The following is a 22,387-nucleotide window of genomic DNA, read 5'->3' as shown; positions in this document are numbered from 1 at the left end:
AGTACTTCTCGCAGGTAGATGAGCTACTATTAACTACCCATTTTGACAATACTAAGAATGCTTCAGTCATAGCGTCATGAGTTATTCTCTATGCTAAGAAAATCTATTCTATGATTTTCCAGCGCCGGTCGTTATCTTTCTATCTGACAGCATGTGAAATCTATCGGGGGGGGGGGTTGGAGGGTGTCCACTGAGAGCCCTCAGAAAAGAGGAGGAAAAATTACAGGTTCTTGAGGACGGTGTTGGCATCGGAGACCTCGAGGACGTTCTTCTCGCGCTCAAGAGCAGCGTAGGTGACCTTGCCGTGGTCGAGGACGATGACGTAGCGGCGAGTGCGGCCCTCCTCATCAGCCCAGCCGATGCTCTTGGAGAACTTGGCCTCGGGGTCGGAGAGGAAAAGCTGGAAGAAAAGAGATCAGCATGCGTTCCAATGGGTATTTCCAAGATTCCAACAAGCATATTCCCAGAAGAAACTCACAATGTCATCGCCGGTGACGTTGTTGGCCTTGCCCCAGGCGCTCATCACGTAGGCATCGTTGTAGGCCAGGACGGCAACAACATCGACACCCTTGGCGCGGATCTCGGGGAGCTTCTCAATGTACTCGGGGACGTGTCTGGCAGAGCAGACGGGGGTGAAGGCACCTATTCGAGCGAGTTTAGCAACAGTCTCGGAAAGAAGGTCCCCGGGGGGGGGGGGGGGGGAGCTGTTGGAGAACGTACCCGGAAGAGCGAAGAGGATGACCTTCTTGTTGGCCCAATCCTTGGAGGCGTAGTAGTTGATGGGGATACCGCAGGAAGTGATCTCGCCAGACTCCTCCGACCAAGGGATGTAGCTAGAAAAAACCATTAAAACGAAACTCTTGCCAGATGGGGGGGGGGAGAGAGAGAGAGAGAGAGTCCACTTACGAGAAGACGACGTCAGCAGGGAAGCTGTCACCAGACTTGAGGCCAGACATTGTGATGGAGAAAGATTGAAGGATGGAAGATGAAGATGAAGATGAGATGAAGATGGAGATGAAGATGGAGATGGAGATGAAGGTGAAGATGGAAGATGGGAGGTAAGAAACAGAAGGAAGAGGAGGGAAGAGGGGCGGGCGTCTAATATAGGGTGGAAAGATTCGCTATCGGGAACCCGCCCTGGAGGAGTGGAAACGCTGGAAACGCTGGAAAGACTGGAAACACTGGCAAGAATAAGGTGATCCGATACAGCAAGATGCCGAAGAAGCTTCCCATTGGCGAGAGAAGACCTCATTTAATCAATATTATTAAGAACTTCCCAGAATCGCCGCCTCCGACTCTCTGCTGTATTATCAAGAAGACCGCCCGAGACTGTGGAATTGCCCCGCTGCAGGCCCCCACCACGCCTGGTTTCTGGCTTCTTCTTCTTCTTTGCCTCAGGATCTTCTGGTTTCTCGACCAGTTGCTGAGATAAGCTGCGTTATCTGATTATTCAGTGCTTCTTTTCGGAATACAGATCCCGGAGTACAGATCACCACCTGGTCCTGCAGTGCAGATCCTATTCTCTCCGACCGTCGAACGTCATATATGTATAGATGCCTTAGATGCCTGAGATGCCTGAGAAATCTGCCCAAGAATCCTGCCTGAGGCAATAGTTTATGCCTGAGTATGCCTCAGGAATCAATTCTGCCTGAGTCTGCCTGAGGCTCGGAATGTCTACGGTACTCTTCTGGCAGACCTGGATACACCGGTTACAGGGCTAAGCCTTGGGTATAAATAATAGAATATTCATTATGAGGAAAGTAATAAACCATTAACCTTTACCTGTCATAGGTGATACTGTTCACCTGCACAAGGGCTGTGAGCGTCATCGACCCAACTCGCAGGGAGATAGACTGCTGCCCATTTCCCATCTGCTGAAGCATGGCAGTCAATTGCATCAGAGTATTGTTGTGAGCCTCCTGACGTCCACGGCTGAACTCATCCTGCTTGATCACGGAAAGCTCTTGCGGGCTGAAAGAGACCTCGAAGCCGGCGTTGATGCTGAACGCCTCTTCAGGATCGGTGTCTCCGTAGGGATTCGTGACCGGACCCAAGGCCGCGATACTTGTCCCTACTTCCTGGATACCCTTGCCTAGTGCCTCGGCGATTTTGCCCCGATACGTCTCTGAATTCTTGAGAATGTGCTCGTAGAGCTTTTCGCCCACATTGTCAGCAGTGACACCATCGGTCGTCCGGATGAGTTCGTTGGCCTCCTTTCGCCAGAATCTATGCCAGGTCTTATCCTGTCCTATTCCAATCGAATTGTGGGTTCTTTGGGTGAGATGGGCGCAGAATTTATCGCGGTCAATCCCCGCTGCGAACCAGTAAGGCTGGTACATCCGCATCAGCATATGATGTTGATGGCCCCTGAGCAGCTTACGGGATTTATCCCGCATTTCCTTCTTCTTCGCTGCCACCAACTGCTCATTCACCTCCACCTTTTCAGCTGCAATCTTCACTGCTTCAGTGTTTTCTTTTCTTATCTTCCGGAGCTCGGGTGCCTCTTGACTTTGCTTCATTGCTGTCCTATGTTTGGTTTCCAGCCCATTCACCTGTTTTTTGAAATTGAATTCTGTTACTTCTTTTCCTGTTGTCCCTGACGGATCGTGCTTGTTGACAGGATCATTGGCCACGTAGCGGTACAGGTTGGGCCCGTCCACGGTGCCCAGGGGATCGACACTCGTCCACCGTCCCAGCCAGGGGGCGTAGTATCGCCGATGGCAGTAGCATAGCCCGGTCTCATGGTCTCGCTCATACGCGGCAAAGCGATACCTTCGTGGTGCCTTGATCTGATCCACACCCATATAGAGGATCGTGGTCCCGAAGGGCGTGTATTCCTCGTACGAGAGTAGGCGACCACCGTCGTCGAGTTCCAGATTATCCCCGCTTTGGTATCGTATCAGGAGTGAGTCTCTCCCCTGCCGAGGTCCCTGCTGTTCCTGCTGTTCCTGCTGCTCCTGCTGCTCCTGCTGCTCCTGCTGCTCCTGCTGCTCCTGCTGCTCCTGCTGCTCCTGCTGCTCCTGCTGCTCCTGCTGCTCCTGCTGCTCCTGCTGCTCCTGCTGCTCCTGCTGCTCCTGCTGCTCCTGCTGCTCCTGCTGCTCCTGCTGCTCCTGCTGCTCCTGCTTCAAATGCTTCAGATGCTCCAGGATGGCCACAGGGGTGCCCATATCCCCCAGGATGTTATTCTGTGTCGTTTCTCTCACCTTTTGCCCGTCGCCACGATACTTGCGGCAGATATCCACCCCAGACACAAAGATAGTCTCTTTCAGTCTCTGCGGAGATGTCGTCTCTGCAGAGACTCTGGAGACCCCTCGCTCGGTGACTTTGCGCACCCGGATGCCGGCCATGTTATACACATACCACGTTCGTTCGGGGATGCCCGCCATCGCCTGTTGCCGGGATGAGCTGCGCAGTTGGTCCAGGTGGTCCCAGGTGAGCTCGGAGTATCCGGCCATGCCGGTCATGCATCCCCGATCCGAGTCATACTGGTATCGCTCAACGTTGCGTCCGGTCCGGGTGAAGCTCAGTCGGTTTCCCATAACCCCCGGCTGCAGGTTGCTCGCTTCGGCGTACTCGAATCGCCGCGTCCAGCCCGCCACTGAGGGCATATTCACGGCCTCGTGGTGCATGGCCAGCATATTCCCCACGTTGTCGTACCGGTAGCGCTCGCGATACTGGCAGGTCTCCCCTATTTTCCCCGTCGGAGAAGGACGACCCTGAGGCTGATGGGGTAACAGGTGGAACCCCCCGCCGTTGCGAGCGTTTAGCTGCTCTCGCCCCGTGGCCTCGACGAGCTGCCCCAGCGCGTCGTATGCGAATGTCCACGTTGGGTCAGTCCGGCTGTTGCGGAAGTGGTGGGAAGCCTGGGCGACATCGGACTTCCAGATCAAACGTCCCATACAGTCATATCTGTACTGGACGTCCTGGATCGTCTCCTGCGACGCGACCCCCCCTCTCAGCAGAGTCTTCTGCAGCATGCGTCGCGTCTCGCGGTCATACCTTTGATGCAATCGAACCCCGTTCCCGTACCGCACGTGAAGCACCAGTTTGTCCGGGCTGTAGCGCATCTCCACGACCAAGGGAACTGGGTCCGACTGGCCCTCCGCGCGTGCGGAAAGCGCCCGTAGGTTCCCAGTCAGATCGTAGGCGCGCGTGGTGACGCAGCCCGTGGGATCGACCGCCTCGATCTCACGGCCCAGGGCGTCGAATGTCGCGCGGGAGACATAGCGCCGTGGCTCCAAGGCGACTGGCTGTCTCCAGTCCAGAGCGTTTCGGTATTCTTGTGCCATCTGGCACTCTTGCCTCACACACTGGCCTCGAAAGTCGTAGTGGGTGTACTCCAGCCGCCCGGATTGATCCTCGATGACGGATATCTTGCCTCTGCGATTGAGGGCGGCCGATTGTGGTCCACGGTGTGAATCATACGTGATCCGGTGCAGCAGCACCTCCTTTACCTCCTCATCTTCACGGCGGTCATCCTTCATCCACATCTCTCGTTCCCGGCGCAGGGAATCATACACATGCCGGAATCGGATGGAGAGTTGGTTCCAGCGCAGGAGCGGCTGTCCCATACAATCAAGCAACACCGTCGTGTCGCCCGCGTCTAGCATCTTGGTCGAAATAGGGCGGGACTGCATGTCATAGCAGACCCGTTGGGCCAACCGCTGCGCCGCGTCGTACTGCACAATTGCGTGGCCTGCCCCGTCATACTCCCTGCGCAGGCGCAGCACCTGCCCGTCCCCGAGCTCCATTTCCTGCAGGATGACCTGCCCACGGGCATCGAGGTGCGTGATGGCTCGCTTGGTCGCATACACGTCACACTGCCGAATGACATCGGGGTCCTCGAGTTGTGCAGGATGCCGTTGCAGCCAGGAAGGGAAGTACTCCGAACGCTCCAGGCATCGGAAGAATGACCCGGCGTCCTCGTCCAAGGCCGGGTCGTCGATCCGGAGCGTGGCCCCAGCATCGTAGGCAACCTGCCCCCACGGCGTGTGGCGGACCTTGGACCAGGTGTGATCTGCATTGAGCACACCGATCACCCGGTCCAGAGGATCCATCAGCTTAGTCGTCTTGGGTGAGTCGATATTTGCCTCAAATCGGAAGTGATGGTCTGCCGCGAAGCTGGGCTGGCAGATTCGCACGGGGTTGCCCCGGCTGTCGTGGATTGTCCATTCGCTGATGCGCCACTGCTCCGATGAAAGATCCTGGATGCAGAGCGTCGTCGTCTGTAGTGGCTTCCCCGCGCCGTCCAGGTAGGTGATGGCAACCGTGAGGGCCGCATTGGCGGTGCGTTCCCGGCCGTAGGTGTCGCAGGAAATGTCGGCTGTGAACGGGGGCACGACACGATCTTGTGCGGCATGATCATAGTATCGGCCCGGATAGTAGAGGGTCCGCTGGCCGGCGCCGGCCAGTAGGCGGGTGCTGATCTCGCCGGTCGGGTTCTGAATAAAGGCCTCTAGTTCCTCGGGCGTCACGATGGCAGCGAACCCTTCAAGAGAGTCGCCAAGCTGCTGCTCGTGCGTCTTGCCCAGCTGCGCCATCCCCACGGTGGAGCCAAAGGCATCTAGGGCAACCTGCAGCCGATTGCCGTTGATATCGGTGATCTCGCACGGCTGAACGTGCCAGTAATCGTTGCGGAAGCGAATCGTATGGCCCTCCGCGTCAATGATCTCGACGGGAAGATGGTAGTACGCATCCAGCACCTGGGTAGTACGGTTGCCAAAGACATCGACGACCACCGTGGGGAGGTAGAAGGAGCGTCGCGCGAGCTCTAACCGTCGGTTACTTTCGTCTGTCGCGAACTCTTTTCGCTCTGACGGGGTCCACCAGCGGTCATCATCCGCTGCGTCGCGGTCATCATCGTCATCGTTGTCGAGACGCACATACCCTGCCTGGGCCAGCGTAGTGGGAAGCATCTTGATATCCAGCAGGCCGGTCGAAACGAAGTTTGTATGCAAAATCTCTCCCGTCAAGGCCAACTCGTAGCTTTGGTCGAGCATGGAAAACGCTTCGATGACCCCGAGATCCAGCCGATCGCACAGGCGGCCATCAAAGAAGTATTGCCGCGTTTCCTGCACCAGACTCTTCTTGCACAGCCCGTCCGTAGTATTTGGGGTGTTGTATGGGACCTCCTCGATGGTGCGGAGAAGAGCGCAGTCGGCGGCCGCCAGGCCATCAAGATCAGTGATCTGGCTATCGGTAAGTCCTCGCACGGCGTATCGGCGCGTGGCCGCCAGCTGCGGCGCCTGGAAGCAATGGATCTCATTGACGTCGTTGGTCATTGTGTTCTCCATGTAGACGCCCCAGGAGACCGCTTGGCCTTCAGCAGCAGCAGCAGCAGATGGTCGACCATGTGTGATGGTGAGTGATTTGAGTACATTCCCATAGGAGTCAATCTGGAGGACCATCTCCCGCTCGATCCGTGGCGTGCCGGCCTCCTCGCGCTCGTAGAGCGTCTTGACGGACTCGCGCGGCACGACGCGGTAGCAGCCTGGCCCTTTCCCTGTCCCGGCTATCCCTATCCCGGCTGCAGTGCTGCTGCTACGGCTGCTATCATTGCAGCAGATGACCTGATGGCTGAACTCGGTAACGCAGTACGGTATAGCTGCGCGTGGGGAGCCGTCGTCGCTGTACACTTCCTCGCGGAGCTTTTGGCCCTTGAGAGCGCGATGGACCTCGTACTGCTTCTGCTCCTCCTCCTGGGCTAGATTAGGAGGCAGTTTATGCCCAGCGGCTCCCTGCGATCGGTGCCAGGCGTTGTGCAGGTTGTTGTTGTCGGTGTCGTTTGCCGCTCCGGTGTGATACCATTGCTTGGTATGAATCGGTGATCGGCGCAGGTAAGTGGCAGCAGCAGCAGCAGCAGTGGTCTGATCCCCGGTGCCACCAAAAAGCTCTTCATCCCAGTGCTCAACGACGCCAAAGCCGCGGAATTCGCGCTCGACCCCGTCGTAGCGGCCGTTGTGATAGGCGTAGCGGCTGCTGCGGGCCGTCTGGGCGATGTGGTCGTGCATGGTGACGCGCGACACGCAGTGCACGGGGAAGGACAGCCGGCTAGTCCAGGGGGTGCCGGCCTCCTCATCGGCGAGGTAGTAGTGCGTAGACGGTTGGTAGGTGATGGCCGTGGTAGCGCCGATGCCGTTGCGGTACTCAGCCATGAGATGCGGTTTTGTGCCGCCGCCGCCGCCGCCGCCCGCTGCGAGGTTAACAAAGCGCAGGGTGCCTCTGTCCCGATCGTTCCAGCAAAGGCAGCTCGTTGTACCACAGCCCAGAAGATCCAACATGAAGACGGAGGCGATATCGCTATCGGTCAGAGCGGGGACTTGAGGAATCACCATCCGCTCACTCCAGCGGTTCCCGGCCTCGTTGAAGTAGACGTGGATCCCCCCTGAGGGTGGCAGGTAGATCAGATCGGTGGTGCCGGACCCAAACACACCTGCCAGGCGTAAGCGAGCCGGAGAGAACTCCCCATGCTCGGTGAAGATGGGACTGTGGCCCATGAGCACGGGGGCGCCGAATTGGCCGTGGACGTGGTTCGGCCAGTATACAACGCGGCCCTGGCGTACCTCGACAAGATCTGACAGCCCATCCCCTGTCATATCCGCCAGGTAGGTGCCGATACGAGCAGCATCCGGAGAGACCAGGCATGGAGGATGATCCAGAGTAGAAGAAGAAGACTTCCCCACGACTACGGGCCGCGCTGAGGCATACCCAGCCTTGCCCAGACACTCGTACCAGACCAGGCACCCCGTGGGCTCCTGGTGTAGCAAGTCCGGGAGTCCGTTGCCGGTAAGATCGACGCGTTTGGTTGACTGATCGCTCAGGGACAGCTGAGGCACCGAAGTCATGGACTGAAAGGCAGCCCACTCGCCGTCGGGCGTACGTTCAAAGAAGCCCGTCGGGACACCCATAGCATCCATGAAGACCACATCCATGTGGCCGGTGTGTTCCAGGTCTTCCAGGTAGTGCTGGCCGCCGCCGCCCTGGGGCTGGAGGTGCAGTTGCCGAAGAGGCCCCAGGGAGGAATAGGAGCAGTCCGAAGATGCCAGGGTCTTGGGCAATTCGTTCCGCTGGTACCACCAAGCGCCATTTTCGATGATGAGCAGGACTCCCGGCATACCCTCGCCATCCAGATCAACCCATTCCGTAGTCCATCCTACCCCGGAGGAAGACATCTGGTGTAGCGTGTCGCGGGGGAGCTCCTGGATCTCCAGCGCGGCCGCCCTATCAACCTCCAGCGCAGGGGTGTACTCAAACTCAACCGGGGGGAGAGACTCATGGTAGTATCCCTCTCCTGTCTTCCTGGTGGCAGTGGCTGGCAGTGACCCTGTGGTGATGACAGACTGTATGAGAGTCACGCCGTTGGACTCGGTGTACTGGAAGCGCGTGGAGGCGACGAGGGCGTGTGAACGACCCGTCTCGCGCGGGAAATGATGAAACATGAGCACCCGCTGACACAGGCGATAGTAGCGCAGTTCAAAGCCACTGCAGCAGGTGGAATAGGGCGCCGCACGCATCTCCCAAGCCTGCTGCTCTGCAGGGGTGGGGTTCTCGGCGTCGTGATCCCCATAGTCGAACACCACCTCGAACAGCCAGTTCTTGATGTCGTCGTCGTCGTCGTCATTGTTGTTTGCTAGTTTAATGATGTTCCAGGTGTCCAGATCACGGCTGGGCTGGCAGTTACCGTAGAGAATCCGCTTGAGATATCGGACTCGCGTGCGCGCCTCTGCCGGACGGAGGGTTTCGCAGAGCGAGCGCGAGTCATCCAGTTCGTCGAGGCCCTCTGCGTTTTCGGCTTTGTATTCAAAGTGTATCGCGTTGCCGAGGGCGTCGACCGTACGTGAGATCAACCAAAAGAAGATCCTCGAGCTCTTGCCCTCTCTCTCCATAATCCTCGACTCGTCCGTCTCACCGTAGAAGGTCGTCTCGTTCTCTGCCGAGATGGTCCGCCAGTGTACATCATCACCATCATCATCATCATCATCATCATCAATACGAGTCCAGCGTTCGATACGGAGGATCTTCTTCTCGGATTCTACCCTCGGTCGATACTGCTGGACACGGTGGTGAGCGCCCACCAGGGTCGGCGTCCCCAAAGGAACCAGATCCTCCAGACCAGAGAGCAGAAAGACGTCCGAGTCATCGTAACGTGGGATCCCCTTGGAAACCTTCCGCGACACACCCACTCCCATCATCGACATCTGCCATCCGACTCCAAACGGCCCATTGCCATTGCCAGAGTCGTACGACAGGCTCAGCTGCGGGCCAAACCCAGAGCGTCCAGCGGTGGTGTGGATGGGCAGGCTCAGGCTCATCGTCCCGTTGACCGGGTTGACGCTGAACTGGGGGCTGATCGACCGGTGACCGCCTTGAGAGCCATTATTATCAGACGTAGAAGTCGTCGGAGGGTTGTTATTGATGATATTGTCGTTGTTGTTGATGGTGGAATTGCTGTCGTTGTTGTGGTGGTGGTGGTGGTGGTGGTGGTGGTTGTTGTCAGAAGAAGAAGGAGCAGGAGTCGAAGTCGAAGTGGTGGTTTTTGTTGCAGGGAAATTCCACATGGTCAATTATTCAATCGAAACCAATTCTAGATAATTCAAAAGAGGGACAGCATGTTGGTCTAGATTATATCTAGAATTTAATTAATTAATTAGTATTGAATAAACCCCTCTTCATCTTATGTTGTATTTCAATACGGAGTACTTCATTCAATACAACCGGGTCGGCTATTTTTCCCTAGACAATGAAGTCTAAATAGAAGATAATAATCATAATAAACTCCTATTATTAATTATAGTCACTAGCTAGTTTTAATTCCCTTCTGCAGGTGCTGTCACATCAGGTTTCACTCGTTGACAATATGTAGCAGGTGGTATAGTTACTTCTGTCTGTATACTCAAGTAGTAACCTGCTCTTTACTACATAGAAACAAAGTGACTAGATCATATCGTAATAGCTATAATCAGTGATCAATCAATTCTCAGGCAATGCAAGCTCCCAGGCAAGACACCCCTCTGCAGTAAATCGAAGATTCTTGGTCACCAATTTGCCCTGCATACCCGGGATATGTTTATTCTAAAAGACCAGTTAGACTGCAAAGAGAGAGAGAGAGAGAGAGAGAGAGAGAGAGAGAGAGGGAGAGATACCAGAGGAAAGGTGATAAAAGGGAGCTGCTCGGTCATTTTCTGCAGCTTCTCCAGTTGCTGCTGTATCAGGGGAACATTGGACTCGTGGTGACTGAACGGTTTCACAAACTCTACCACAGCCTCCCAGAGATGCTCTGCGGTCAGACAGAGCCCCTGGTCAGTGTCTTTGAAGGTGAAAACCATCGTGCCCCCCGTGAAAAGTGTGCTGCAATCAAGTTCCATCAGCCCTATCAAGGTCGAAGGGACAGAGGACATACCTAGGAAGGACGATAGGCAAGAGGGGGGAAGAGTCGCAGGCGTAATGATCATAATACCGGACTTCAACATGCATTTGGGCAGTCCCGGGACGGATAGAGAGCTTTGTAAAGGTGGTCATCTCTCGACCTAAAGCCAGTAAAGTAAATCAACTTGCTCGATTGATTGAGAGATGGGATGACACTACTCACGAACACTCTCATGTCGCCACTCATCCATCTTGTTGAATGTCCAGATCAGTGCATCTAGTGGAGGCGTATTGAAATAGAAGGGAGCAGCCCGTGTGAAGTCGAAAAGGTCCTGGCAACGCTTGAATGAGTAGCCACCGCGCTGCGACTCACTGATTGCGTCGTGGATATTTTTCGGGGCACCGAAACACGCCCTGAACAGGGCATTATAGGCATTCAGTACAGGCGCCAGCCATGTCTCGACGATCCGGTCCGCTCGAAGCTGCACGCTGAGCAACCCCTGGCCGACGGTCAACCGGTCGAGGGCTGCAATGCGTTTGCCCTCGGTATCGTCACCATCGGCCTCTAGGAAACACAGCGAGTTCAAATCCGAACCCATATTCGCCGAGGCCCGCGGCTGGATAAACAGACGACGACCTTTTGTGGCTGGGGGCGAAGAAGGAGAATGAGGAGGCGCCACCACGATGGTCGCGGCCACGCCTTTAAACAGGTCGAATGTGATGGACTGCCAGAGCTCCTGGCCGAGTTCCTGCAGACATTCGCTGAAGCGCTGAAACCACGGATTGTCATCCACCGGCCAGTTCCGGGGGCTGCCTGCCGCAAACCGTTTCGTGGCTGGTTCGCGCACGTCCTCGGAGACATAATAGTCTCTGTCCGTCCACCGACCAAAGCTGCTATACCTGGCGTCCACCGGCTGGAAGTTACCCACTGTCCAGGATAATCAGTGTGTTGCAGTTCTCCGCCTTCTCTTTGGCTGGTATGCTTACCTCCGATCTGCATCAACCAGTCCCATATCAGCACTTCTCTGCCCGCCTGTTTCAACTGCCCGTGGAGATTCAAGTACTCCTTGCGCCGCTTTTGAGCCATCGGCGTGAGCAGACTCTCTGGCAGCTGCGTTGCCCCTGTCTTACCATTCAGCCTGACCGGCAACGCCAGGCACCAATCTTCGACGTGGTACTCGATCCAGGTCTCGTTGGAAGGATTGTTGTCTTGCCAGACCTTGAGGGACCCGCTGACGAGCGGGAGTTGGAGAAAGACCCGGTCTGGGCTGTTTCCTTCAATGTCGACGATGAGACGAGGAACACCGGGAACCAGGTTGGAGAACCCGTTTCCCGATCGACTCATGACTCGCAGCTTGTTGTCCTGCCCCGGCGGGGGGGAACACTGGCGGATCAGACTGTTTATCATCCCCTGTGGGCTGAGCCATCCCTCCGCGTCAGCTCAAGCTTTTGTGCCTATCTTCACCCACCCATAGTCGGGAACGACGGAACGTACAAGACAGTCACCTGGTCGAAGGACTGCACCTCACATAATCAAGTCAGCAGAGGGCGTCTTTACTCCAGAGAACGGGGACAATCACCTCGATTAGGGAAGAAGACATGCTGAAGATTACTACTGTCGTAAGAAAAGAGTCGTGTATAACTGTTGGTAACAAGGAAAAACCAACGCGGGGAGGGAGAGAGAGAGAGAGAGCGACGGAGAGAGAAATAGACACAAGGACGACCTTCTAGACTTCCACTCGACGCATGTGATGCTTTTATCTCGTCTAATGAGTGGTGGCCATGGCGGATGGCGATGGCTGTTACAATAAGCTAGTAACTAATTAGTGAAGAATCTATACAAGCGCAAACACGGATGGGGTCATATACACATTGATTGGTGTCACCCATCGGCAATTCTTTCCTGGAGAAGTTTAACTCTACCTTTCCTTATGGATTAAATAATGAGCAAAGGCCCTCGGGGGGAGGTTGAGGTGGAGAGATATATATGTAGTAGGAATACAAGAACACTTTTTAGTCAGTGTCAGTATTTATGCACCAAGTTTCCATCAACGACATATATTTTCCCCTTTTATTTCAGTACTATGCAGCGTCAGTCCGAAGAAGAGGAGTTGGAACAATGCGAAATGCTGCTGAGAGCCACCATGGCTCCCAGCACGGAATTGAAGGCATTGATTGACATTCTCCACGAGACCAAGAGCTTGTCAGCGGCGCACAAGCGGTATCTGGAGGAGACGACAATCCAGCTGCAACCAAAAAATCAACAACAAGAGGAGGTTCAATCACGCCTCCAGGCCGTGGTGGACTTGTACGAGCTTGCAGACCACAACGTGGTCCTGGTCCAAGAGGCACTTCAGGACGTCCGAGGCTCGCTGACCGTGGCCGCAGTTGCCATGAGGAACTATTCACGTATCTCCTGCCCGCAAGGGCAGGCTTTCAAGCGGTCACTGTTTCGGCGCGAACCCACGGCGGCGCTCTTGGGCTGGCTTCGGCATGCCAAGCTGAAGCTGCCAGCCGGTGTCCAGAATCTCATCGTCCGTGTACTCCTGGTAGCACTCAAGAATGATGGCTTCAATATCCTTACTGATTCTCTAGACCTGCTGGTTTGGGAGGTACCTAACCGAGACAGGGGTAACGATGAAGAAGACAGCAGCGATGATGATGATGATGATGACGACGACGACGACGAAGACGAAGACGAAGAGGACAGCGAAGATGATCATAAGGAGGACGAAGATGAGGCAAATCAAAGACTTACCATGGCCCAAAAGACACTCGCTACCCTGCGGCGCCTCGCGCTGGTGGTCGAGTACCCAGAAGATATCCAGCGCCTGCTGGATCTGGGCTTCGAGTCTGCGGCTGCAATTGCGGCCTGCGCTGTAGAGCAGTTTATTCTGGGCTGTGGCGACGCCATCCTTGGCAGCGCAGAGCAGATCCACGCCCTCGCGAGTCTCATCAACGCCCGAAATGAGCGTTTGTGGGCTCAGGCCCGTGGCGCCGTCGACGAACCGATCGCAGCGCTGCGGACGGTGAATTCATTGCAGACGGTGGATTCGTTGCAAACAACGCAATCCCTACAGGCGACGCAGTCAATGCCCAAGTTGCACCCACAGCGTGCAGCTGCCGGCGAGGTCCTGGTCGACATGGACAACGTGGCATGCGATGACTGCTGCTCCTTGCTAAGCCCGGCTGCTTACCTGGTGGATTTACTACGCATGCTCAAGAACACCTGGGTTGACCCGGCCAAGGGAGCCCAGGGGGGTAGCGTGCTTGACCGGCTATTGCTGCGGCGCCCGGATTTGCAATACCTTGAGCTGTCATGCGCCAATACCAAGGTCGAGATTCCGTACATCGATTTGTGTAATGAGCTGATGGAGACGCTGGTCGCGGAGCTCGAGGAAGGAAGCCAACCCATGCCCCGTGCCAGCTCGTACAACTGCCACGACGGCGACACCGCAGCGGAACTGGTGGCCACGCCCCGGAATATCCACTGGGGGTTATATGACGACTATGTCGGCCAGCTGGTGACCCCGATGGCCTCACTCCCCTTCAACCTGCACATCGAAGCCACCCGTCAGCTGCTGATTGCTGTAGGTAGCTCCCAGGGCGAGCTGCTCTCCACCCTGAAGTCACCGCACCGGGCCGCTAGCAAGTCGGCGACGGCCTTGGAGCGCGTCGCCGCGGCCGATGCACTGGGGCTCTCGGACTGGGAGTTTGCTGCCATCACCAAGGAGGCTCTTCGGCCGTCCGAGCTGGCGGGCTCTGAGCAGCCGCAGCCACCATCGCCGGTGCAATGCTGGGGGTTCCCTGCAGAAACAACGATGGCTACTCTCGGGGAACAGCTGGCCCTGATCCAAGAGCAGCTACTGCCACGGGCAGGGATCACTTTCATAGACCTGGTCGCGGTGCTACAGGTGCCATGGCTGCACGGGAAGCTTCTGGTGCAGAACCCGCAGACACCGGGCGATTTCTCCAAGCTGGGCAAGCTGCGACTGCTGGATACCCAGGGCCAGTCACCGTCGGAGATACTCTGCGACAGGTTGGGTGCCTTTGTGCGTCTCTCGCTGCGGCTGGGTTGGTCGGCTGCCATGCTGGATCAGGCGCTGGAGGCCTGTCATCCGGGGTACTCTGGCCAGATCACCGGCGCCATGCTAGTGCAGCTCGCTGCGATCCGGCAGCTCGACACCCTCGGCGTCCAGCGACGCCTTCCCTTGCCGACACTACTCGCCATCTGGCAGGGTGCTGATGGGAATGACGATGACAAGGAGGATGATGTCAAATCCCATGGACTCTGCAAGTTGCTTGGTGTTCCCGAGGTCAGCGGGGCTCGGCTGCAGACCTTCCTGGGTGATTCCTGGCCGACAGCTCTACAGGCTCCTTCCCACACGCTTGATATTTTCACGCGATGGAACGCGGTGGTGGCCACAGGTTCGACGGCAGAGCAGCTATTAAGCCTGGCATCATCGTCGCCCGAGGAGCATCTCAGCGATCCGCAAGTCCTATCGGTGGTCACCAAGCTAGCCTCAGACATGCTCAGCCAGCCCGCCAACAGGCTCCTGCCGTCACCTTTTCTCTTGGAACAGCTTGGCCGCCTGAATACCGACGTTGAACAGCGGGTACTCGAGATCCTGATCTCCTCGCTAGCTACTCAAGTCGACAGTATCCGCACGATCCTGAAGCAGGAAGGGCGGCAGCAGCAGCAGCAGGAGCCAAAAAATGAGCAGCCAGCAACCAGCGTGCCGGCAGCTCTCCTGACGGCGGTGGGCGGGTTCCATCGCGAATTCGTACGTGGCTTGGTGTTGATTCGGCAGTCAAGTCTGTCGCCGGCCCTGCTCGCCCGTGTACAACAATCCCCGGCCCTGCGACTGAACCCGTCGTGCTGGTCACTAGATGAGGTCGAACGAGCTATGCGGATGGCCACCGCCCCGGTTGAGCTTCTCCTGTGGGCGGCCGAGACAAGCAGTAACACCAGCTCAACAGTTGAGGACTTCGAGAAACACGTTGCCGCCGCGCTCGGTGTAGCGCCCTCATATGCCCGGGCCCTGCTGGATCTCAACTATCCACAGAGCAATCTGGCAAGCCGGGTAGCGCTGCTGGGAGCTGCCAGCATCGCTGAACCGCACCGACTCGCACGCCAGGTAGGATGGTTCCGGAAGTGTGGCTGGCCAGAGGAAAAACATCTGCCAGTGCTGTTCGGCCTGGCAGAGCCTCAGCCACGCTTGTCGGGTACGGAGGCAATCGTCACGGCGCTGGCGAGCCGGCCAGGGCCACTCGCAGCGATGCACGAGGCGCTGCGCGAGCGCCGGCGTGACGCCCTGGTGCAGTATCTGCTGCAGAATAAGATTGTGCGCGGGTGCAACGTGCACGACGCTGATGCCCTCTTCGAGTACTTGCTACTGGACGTGCAGATGGGGGCGGCGATGCGCACCAACCGGATGGCCCAGGCAATCGCCAGCGTCCAGTTGTTCGTGCAGCGCTGTCTGCTGGGTCTGGAGCCGGAGATCGCCGCAAATTCGATAAATGTGGACCGCTGGGCGTGGATGGGCCAGTATCGCATGTGGGAGGCCAACCGCAAGGTCTTCCTCTACCCGGAAAACTGGGCGGACCCGACGCTGCGCGACAACAAGACGCCGGCCTTTGCGGAGCTAGAGCGCGGGATGATGCAGAGCGAGCTCACAGAGGCGACAGTGACATCCCTGATCAAGACGTACATCTTCCAGACCCACGACACGGCGCAGCTGCTCGTCCAGAGCTACTGCTGGGACCGCACCGCCGAAAAGAAAGCATACGTTGTCCACCTCTTTGGCCGCACGCGCACCGCGCCCTTTGTTTACTACTACCGCCGAATGGATTGCCGCGTAGGAGACAAGACGGCGGTGCCGCGTTGGTCGCCATGGGAGCGGTTGGCGCTCGACATCCCAACCCTCACCACAGACGAGCACGGCCGGGGTTTAGATGAACCGGGAACGTACCTCATTCCCACCATGATGAACCAACAGCTGCATCTCTTCATCGCGCACATCAGCTCCAAAACGCGGCCACTCGCTGACCCCAGCAACAACATGTCGAAGGACGGCAAATCCGTCGAGCCCGGAAAAGCACCGGATGACTACTGGTTAGACACACCAGACCTTGGGAAACCCCATTGTTTTTTCCACACTTTGCTAACTTTGTCAGGGAGATCAAGCTTGGGATGAGCATCCTGCGGGGGACGCAGTGGTCTCCCGTGTGCATCTCTCATGATAGCCTCTCGGTGGACCGGCTAGCTGGAGTCGACGAACAACCCGGGCTACCCTCAGTGAGTTCCTTCCACTTTTGGGAGGACAGAATCCGTGTTACCGAGATGGTGATGGATGAGGAAAACCCCGGGATGACCAAAGACGTGTATAGCAGCCGTCTGGCCATCAAGGTCGGTCGCTGGGTGCTGAAAACTGGTCAACCTATCGCAGTGCCCGTGGGCAGCTTCGAACTCAAGGGCCATGAGATTGTGGCCGTGAAGCCATACACGCCGGAGGGAGTGGAGGTGAAATACACGGAGACCAAGCAGACCGTCTTTGGGCGGTTCATCTCCGAGCCCGGGTTTGCGAGCGACTTCAAGGCGGGGCAGCGTCCCTTCATAACAGAGAAGAAGGAAACGGTCGTTATGGCGGACATGCCGGCCGGCAGCATCCCCGACACCGCATTGCGCATCGCAAAATGGACGACCTCGCTGGTGAGCAACCACGGGTCTACAGGCCTGGTGACCGAGGTCGCCCAGTGTGACTCGGACCGCGTTGAAGTGTGGATGGCGGTGCGCATGGATAACAATAAGGACAACGACAAGGAGCCAGCCGTCGCTCCAACGGCGGTTAGGATGGACCACATCGTGTCGCCAGCTCTGGTCCAGGCAGCGAGCGTGTATGACGACATTGCCGCCATCTACCAGGCCGCTCTGCAGAAACCCAACGCCGTGCGACCCAATGTGGCTGCCAACGTCTACGGCGGGTTCAACGATGCGCCGTACAAGGAGACCGCCACCCCGGCAGCCATCTACACCTGGGAGCTGGGGTTTCACGCCATTCTGCTGCTGATGGAGCGTCTGCTGGCTGTGCAAAAATTTGACCTCGCCCTACGGGTTGCACGCCTGGTGTTTGACCCTTCCATGGTCCAGCCGCAGGCGCAGAATCAGACGACGGCAACAGCGGCCACGACGGCCTGTTGGCGGTTTGCCCCCTTCCAGGACAAAACCGTGACCGAGGCGGGCTCGCTGGTTGCACTTCTGAACAATACCAAGCCCACCAGCGGTGTCGAGGACACCATGGTTGAAACCGTGCTGGAGTGGCGGAAGAACCCTTTCAACGCGCATGCGGTGGCGCGTAGCCGGCCTTTGGTGTACATGAAGCGCGTCGCGATGAAGTACGTGGAGATTCTGATCGCCGCGGGTGATCACCACTTCCGGCAATTCACGGCTGAGAGCATCGCGCTGGCAATCCAACGTTACGTGGAGGCCGCACACGTCTTCGGGCCTGCCCCGGCGCGCATCCCCAAGAGCCGCGCCGCGGCGGTGCGCAGCTACGCGCAGCTCTCCAAGGAGCTTGACGACCTGTCCAACGCTCGCATCGATATGGAGGTGCTGTTACCCTTTTATCCGGGTGCTGGCAGCAGCGGCAGCATGTCTACCACCACGGGTGGTGGGACACCAACGACCATTATAGGCGTTACGCCGACCTCATACTTCTGCGTGGGCATCAATCCGGAGGTGGTCAAGCTGCGGACGATGATTGACGACCGCCTGTCCAAGATCCGGCACTCGCTGGACATCCACGGCCAGCTGCGTACTCCGCCATCGGCAGGCGTGCCCATTGACCCCCTCGAGGCTGGCCGGCGACTAGCGGTGTGGGGTCCAAGCGGCAGCACCACGACTACGGCGCCGCCTTGGGGGGGTGACGATGACGGGCCGATGCCCAATTACCGGTTTGTGCATCTGCTGCAAAAGGCGCTGGAGTTGTGCCAGGAGCTCAAGTCCAGCGCGGCCAGCTACCTGTCCATCCGCGATCGGCAAGACGCGGACGCCCTGGCGCTGCTCAGCGCCGCGCACGAGGCCACCGTGCACACGGCTATGCTAGAGCTCAAACAGGGGCAACTCACTGAGGCGGAGAAAACGCTGGAGATTCTGGAAGAGTCGCAGCGGGGGCCACGCCTCCGCCTCGAGTATTTTGCCGCGCTGACTGGAGACGAGCTGGCGACGAAGAAGACGGCGGCAGCGGCGGCAGCGGACTTTGTGCCAATCGAGCAGCAGCTGGTGCCCCTGTCCAAGTCGGTGGCGCGCTCCGGGCGATTGGAGCTGGGGCACATGAACGTGCTCGAGGCGACGGAGATCGAGCATGCCGTGTGGGCAGGTTCTTTTAATGTAATGGCATCCGGGATGGACGCGATTGCGAGCGGGCTAGCCATGCTGCCTGCGCTATCAACCCAGATGGCCCCCTGGGGTATTGGGGTCAACATCTCTGCCCCGCCCTGGGGCCAGCACTTTACGCTGGGGGCCAGCAACGCGCGGTGGCAGGCGCAGAGCCACAACGAGGAGAGCGTGCAGGCGGCACGCGTCAATCGATTACAGCAACAGCTGCAGGAACGCCGGCTCCAGGCCAATATAGCGGGTCTCGAGCTGCAGGGCATCCAAAGGCAGGTGGAGCAGCAGAGGCAGCGCATCGCCATGGCCAAGAAGGATCTAGAACTGCAGCGCACCCAGATCGCTCACGCCCGCGCCGTCGTCGAGCACCTGCAGAGCAAATGGACCCGCAAGGAGCTATACATCTGGCTGGACGGCCAGATGCGCGATCACCTCTACCAGACCTACCTGCTGGCCCTGCAGATGGCTGGCCGCGCCGAGCGCGCCCTGCGCTTTGAGACGGGCGGTGTCTCGTCATCTTCGTCCACCACGACCGCCGTCACCGGGGCGTGGGATGCGGCGGCCGGCGGCCTCATGGCCGGTGAGACGCTCTACCGCCGGCTGAAGCAGCTGGAGTGCGCGTACGTCGAGCACAAGCCGGCTGGCCTGGAGATCCGGAAGAATGTCTCGCTGCGCCAGGTGAATCCGCTAGCTTTGCTATCCCTGCGCGAGAATGGCACAGCCTCGTTCTCGCTACCCGAGGCGCTCTTCGACCTAGACTATCCGGGTCACTACCAGCGGCGGATCAAGAGCGTGACGGTGAGCATTCCGTGTGTGCTGGGCCCATACGGCAGCCTTAACTGCACGCTGACGTTGACGTCGCACTGCTATCGCATCGATCCTTCGGTCGACAGCGGATACAAGTCCAGCGGGGAGCAGGACGCCCGATTCCATGTGGACAAGATCCCCATCAGCGCGATCGCGGTGAGCCACGGGCAGAACGACAGCGGCGTGGCCATGCTGGACTTCCACGGCGAGCGCTACATGCCCATGGAGGGCGCAGGCGCCATCAGCACGTGGACCATCGCCCTGCCCAAGAAGTACCGTCAGTTTGACTACCGCAGCATCTCCGACGTGGTGCTGCAAATCCAATACACGGCTCGCGATGGAGGGTCGGCTCTGGCCGAGGCTGCCACAACAGCGCTCACGACATACCTGGAGGGCGCGGCGAAGATCTCCGAGGCTGCAGGACTGTTTGCACTGCTCGATCTTCCCAACGACTTCTCCATGGCCTGGCACGCGTTCAAGAAGCAACCATCCCAGGCGGTATTGCCTCGCACCCTCCCACTGGGCAACCTGCCTAATTTCGTGCCCTTTTATGCGCGACAAAGCAACGGTTCGGTGACAATCGACGAGATTTATGTCCTCCTCGACCAGAAGGCGGGCGGCGCCGGCGATTCTATCTCCTCGCTCAAGCTGTCAGCCAACGGCCACGAACTGCGTCTCTTGGACGACACGACAGACGTGAGAGATGTTAAACTCCCTGGAATGAAGTGCTTCCACTCCAAGGGCCTCACGGTCCCTCTGCTGTCCTCTGGCCTCTCCCTTACCTTTGACGTGAAAAAGGATCCTGGAGCTCTGACGACGGATGAACTGGACGAGAAGAGGGCAAAGGATGTCACTGGACTGATTGATGGACTGACTCGAGGATTTATTCTCTTTCGATACAAGCTAAGCTCGGGTTCTTCCTGGTGAAGGAGCTGAAGATTTGGAGGTTTGGAGGTTTGGAGGTTTGGAGGTTGGCAAGAGTCGCGTATTCTCCTTCGCGAGGAAGGCGCGTCCCACGACTTCCCTTGACGGCAGGAGCAACCAGGACTGTTTCACTCCATGCACATACGGTTCAACAGGAATTACCTGGCCACTCTTGGTGGACTATAGAATATACCGAGATATATCTACTTTATCTATCTACCCAATGCCTTATATCTGGATAACTTATTATCACGACTCGGTGAGTCTCTGGCGATGACGTAGTTGCTGTTGTGTTCTGCTGTCTGTCACCGCCTTCTCAACTAGTTGGCAGAACGAACCCCTGCCTTTCTTTTCTTCTGATAGCCCCTATAAACCACCATAAATGAACATCTATCTCTATATGGATCTTCGTTGAAGGTGGGTGAATGTCAATTATGAAATCTGTTCCCACTTCTTTATGTTGAAATATGTTCCCACTCTTTGTTGACGAATCAGAGCTCGAAATCTAGATGCCCGAGGCTGCGATGCCTACGCCCTTTGTTTACACCTTCGCTCATTGTCAAGTTCCTACAGGTTTGAGGCTTACTTGATGTAATGGATGAAGGTCATTTGTGTTCAGTATAATAGTCGTCCAGAAGATTTCTGACTCGATCAGAAAAAACCACCATTCATGATCTGGGAGGCCGCAGAGTCATCAGGATAGGTGACGGCAAAGTCCAATAGTGTGTGGTTGGGGCCAACGAGAGCACGAAGCCAGAAACCTTACCTTTATTGCCGAAAATACTACTATACCTGTGCCAAAAGTACATTCCGTCCAATATGGTGGTGATGGAAAGGTGGGCGGTATTGTCATGGACTTTATGCCTGGCAAACCACTTGATCAAGCCTGGCCGCATATGACTTCTGAGGACAAAACAGGTGTCGCCAATCATCTTCATGGATACATATCGCAATTGCGAGGGCTCAAGGGAACCTATATCCAGGCAGCTTCTCATGGAAAGGCTGTGATTGAGGATCGCACACCTTGCGAAGCTGGTCCCTTCTTTCATGAGAAAGAGTTCAACGAGTTCCTTTTCCGGCAAACCTTCCCTGCCGTACCGACCTTTTGGAGCATTACGCTGTCTCCGAATTGACAGATAACCATGATATCATCTTCACTCATGGCGACTTGGCACCTCGGAATATTCTTGTTGATGAAGAGCACCGTGTCACTGCCTTGCTAGATTGGGAAATGGGGGGTTGGTGCCCAGAATACTGGGAGCATGTTCGTGCGATCCGTGATTAGAATGCAATGCCAGGTTGGTCCGATTATTCGCTGGTTATCTTGGGACTAGACTATGGAAGAGAGCTTCTTGCAATGTCATATTTGACAAAATTATCAGGGGTTTGAGAGACATCATACACTGTTCCTATCTGTCTATCCATCAGTATCCTGCCAGAGGCAGCGCGAGTTGTCATTTGGCCTGATTTTTTTATGCTGTGTCAACTATCATGTTGAATTATATGGTAGAATTTCCAAGCGTTATATTATAACATTAATAGCAGTATTCTCAACGAAAAGTAATATAGTCCTGGTGTATTCCCCATACAAAGTGTTATGATGTATTATAGCATATGGAAAACCTTAGGTGAATGTTATTTATAACTTTATGGTATATAGTCCCTGTATATATATAAACCGAGTAAAAATATATTACAGATGTTGTAGTGCTCGATATATAGTATCATTGCATACATCTTATTTTCAGACCTAAGCCAATCTTCTAAAATATATACATTCAGAAGAACAGATTTTAGCTAGCTACTTAATTAATACTATCTACTGGTAACTACCTACTACCTTTCTACTTCTTAAAGCTCTATATCCATTCTATCCTATATTGTCCTCCCATCAAAAATGTC

At 56.5% G+C, this 22,387-nt stretch overlaps 6 protein-coding genes across 6 annotated transcripts; 3 read left to right on the top strand and 3 right to left on the bottom strand.

Annotated features, from left to right (window-relative positions):
- Window positions 1–73: 73 nt before the first annotated feature.
- Window positions 74–956, bottom strand: ASPZODRAFT_169684 (hypothetical protein; the record flags this gene model as incomplete). The annotated part of the gene is made up of 4 exons (XM_022726905.1): window positions 74–400; window positions 479–642; window positions 721–833; window positions 907–956. The coding sequence occupies 4 exons, from the start codon at window positions 954–956 to the stop codon at window positions 221–223; spliced, it is 507 nt and encodes a 168-aa protein (XP_022577628.1). The 3' UTR covers window positions 74–220.
- Window positions 957–978: 22 nt separating this feature from the next.
- On the top strand, window positions 979–1,432 carry ASPZODRAFT_19809 (hypothetical protein; the record flags this gene model as incomplete). Its single annotated transcript, XM_022727483.1, has 2 exons — window positions 979–1,058; window positions 1,117–1,432. 2 exons carry the CDS (start codon window positions 979–981, stop codon window positions 1,430–1,432), a joined length of 396 nt encoding a protein of 131 aa, XP_022577627.1.
- Window positions 1,433–2,591: 1,159 nt separating this feature from the next.
- ASPZODRAFT_74951 (hypothetical protein) lies at window positions 2,592–9,557 on the bottom strand (the record flags this gene model as incomplete). Its single annotated transcript, XM_022730006.1, has 2 exons — window positions 2,592–2,930; window positions 3,156–9,557. Coding segments are annotated over 2 exons (6,741 nt in total), but the record flags the coding sequence as incomplete, so codon positions are not given.
- Window positions 9,558–9,815: 258 nt separating this feature from the next.
- ASPZODRAFT_136672 (hypothetical protein) lies at window positions 9,816–11,419 on the bottom strand. The gene is made up of 5 exons (XM_022724109.1): window positions 11,353–11,419; window positions 10,589–11,293; window positions 10,400–10,526; window positions 10,143–10,347; window positions 9,816–10,071 (listed from the first exon to the last, which is right to left on the bottom strand). The coding sequence occupies exons 1-5, from the start codon at window positions 11,363–11,365 to the stop codon at window positions 9,970–9,972; spliced, it is 1,152 nt and encodes a 383-aa protein (XP_022577625.1). The 5' UTR covers window positions 11,366–11,419; the 3' UTR covers window positions 9,816–9,969.
- Window positions 11,420–12,509: 1,090 nt separating this feature from the next.
- On the top strand, window positions 12,510–20,488 carry ASPZODRAFT_169681 (hypothetical protein; the record flags this gene model as incomplete). Its single annotated transcript, XM_022726904.1, has 2 exons — window positions 12,510–16,480; window positions 16,543–20,488. The coding sequence occupies 2 exons, from the start codon at window positions 12,510–12,512 to the stop codon at window positions 20,486–20,488; spliced, it is 7,917 nt and encodes a 2,638-aa protein (XP_022577624.1).
- Window positions 20,489–20,855: 367 nt separating this feature from the next.
- Window positions 20,856–22,069, top strand: ASPZODRAFT_136669 (hypothetical protein). Its single transcript, XM_022724108.1, has one exon. The coding sequence runs from the start codon at window positions 21,337–21,339 to the stop codon at window positions 21,616–21,618; it is 282 nt and encodes a 93-aa protein (XP_022577623.1). The 5' UTR covers window positions 20,856–21,336; the 3' UTR covers window positions 21,619–22,069.
- The last annotated feature ends 318 nt before the right edge of the window (window positions 22,070–22,387 follow it).

Source organism: Penicilliopsis zonata (genome assembly GCF_001890105.1).
Source record: "Penicilliopsis zonata CBS 506.65 unplaced genomic scaffold ASPZOscaffold_21, whole genome shotgun sequence".
In the NCBI taxonomy this organism is placed as follows: Eukaryota; Fungi; Ascomycota; class Eurotiomycetes; order Eurotiales; family Aspergillaceae; genus Penicilliopsis; species Penicilliopsis zonata.
Note: the sequence above shows the minus strand (reverse complement) of the source record. Positions and strands in the feature narration are given on the sequence as shown.

Bases quoted from the DNA above. Each gene is read 5' to 3' on its own strand.
- ASPZODRAFT_136669 (XM_022724108.1), top strand. From the start codon at position 21,337: ATGGACTTTATGCCTGGCAAACCACTTGATCAAGCCTGGCCGCATATG.
- ASPZODRAFT_136672 (XM_022724109.1), bottom strand. The intron at 10,527-10,588 runs GTGAGTAGTGTC...TACTGGCTTTAG, and splicing joins GTGGCGACATGAGAGTGTTC to GTCGAGAGATGACCACCTTT. The intron at 10,072-10,142 runs GTATCTCTCCCT...CTGGTCTTTTAG, and splicing joins CTTTTATCACCTTTCCTCTG to AATAAACATATCCCGGGTAT.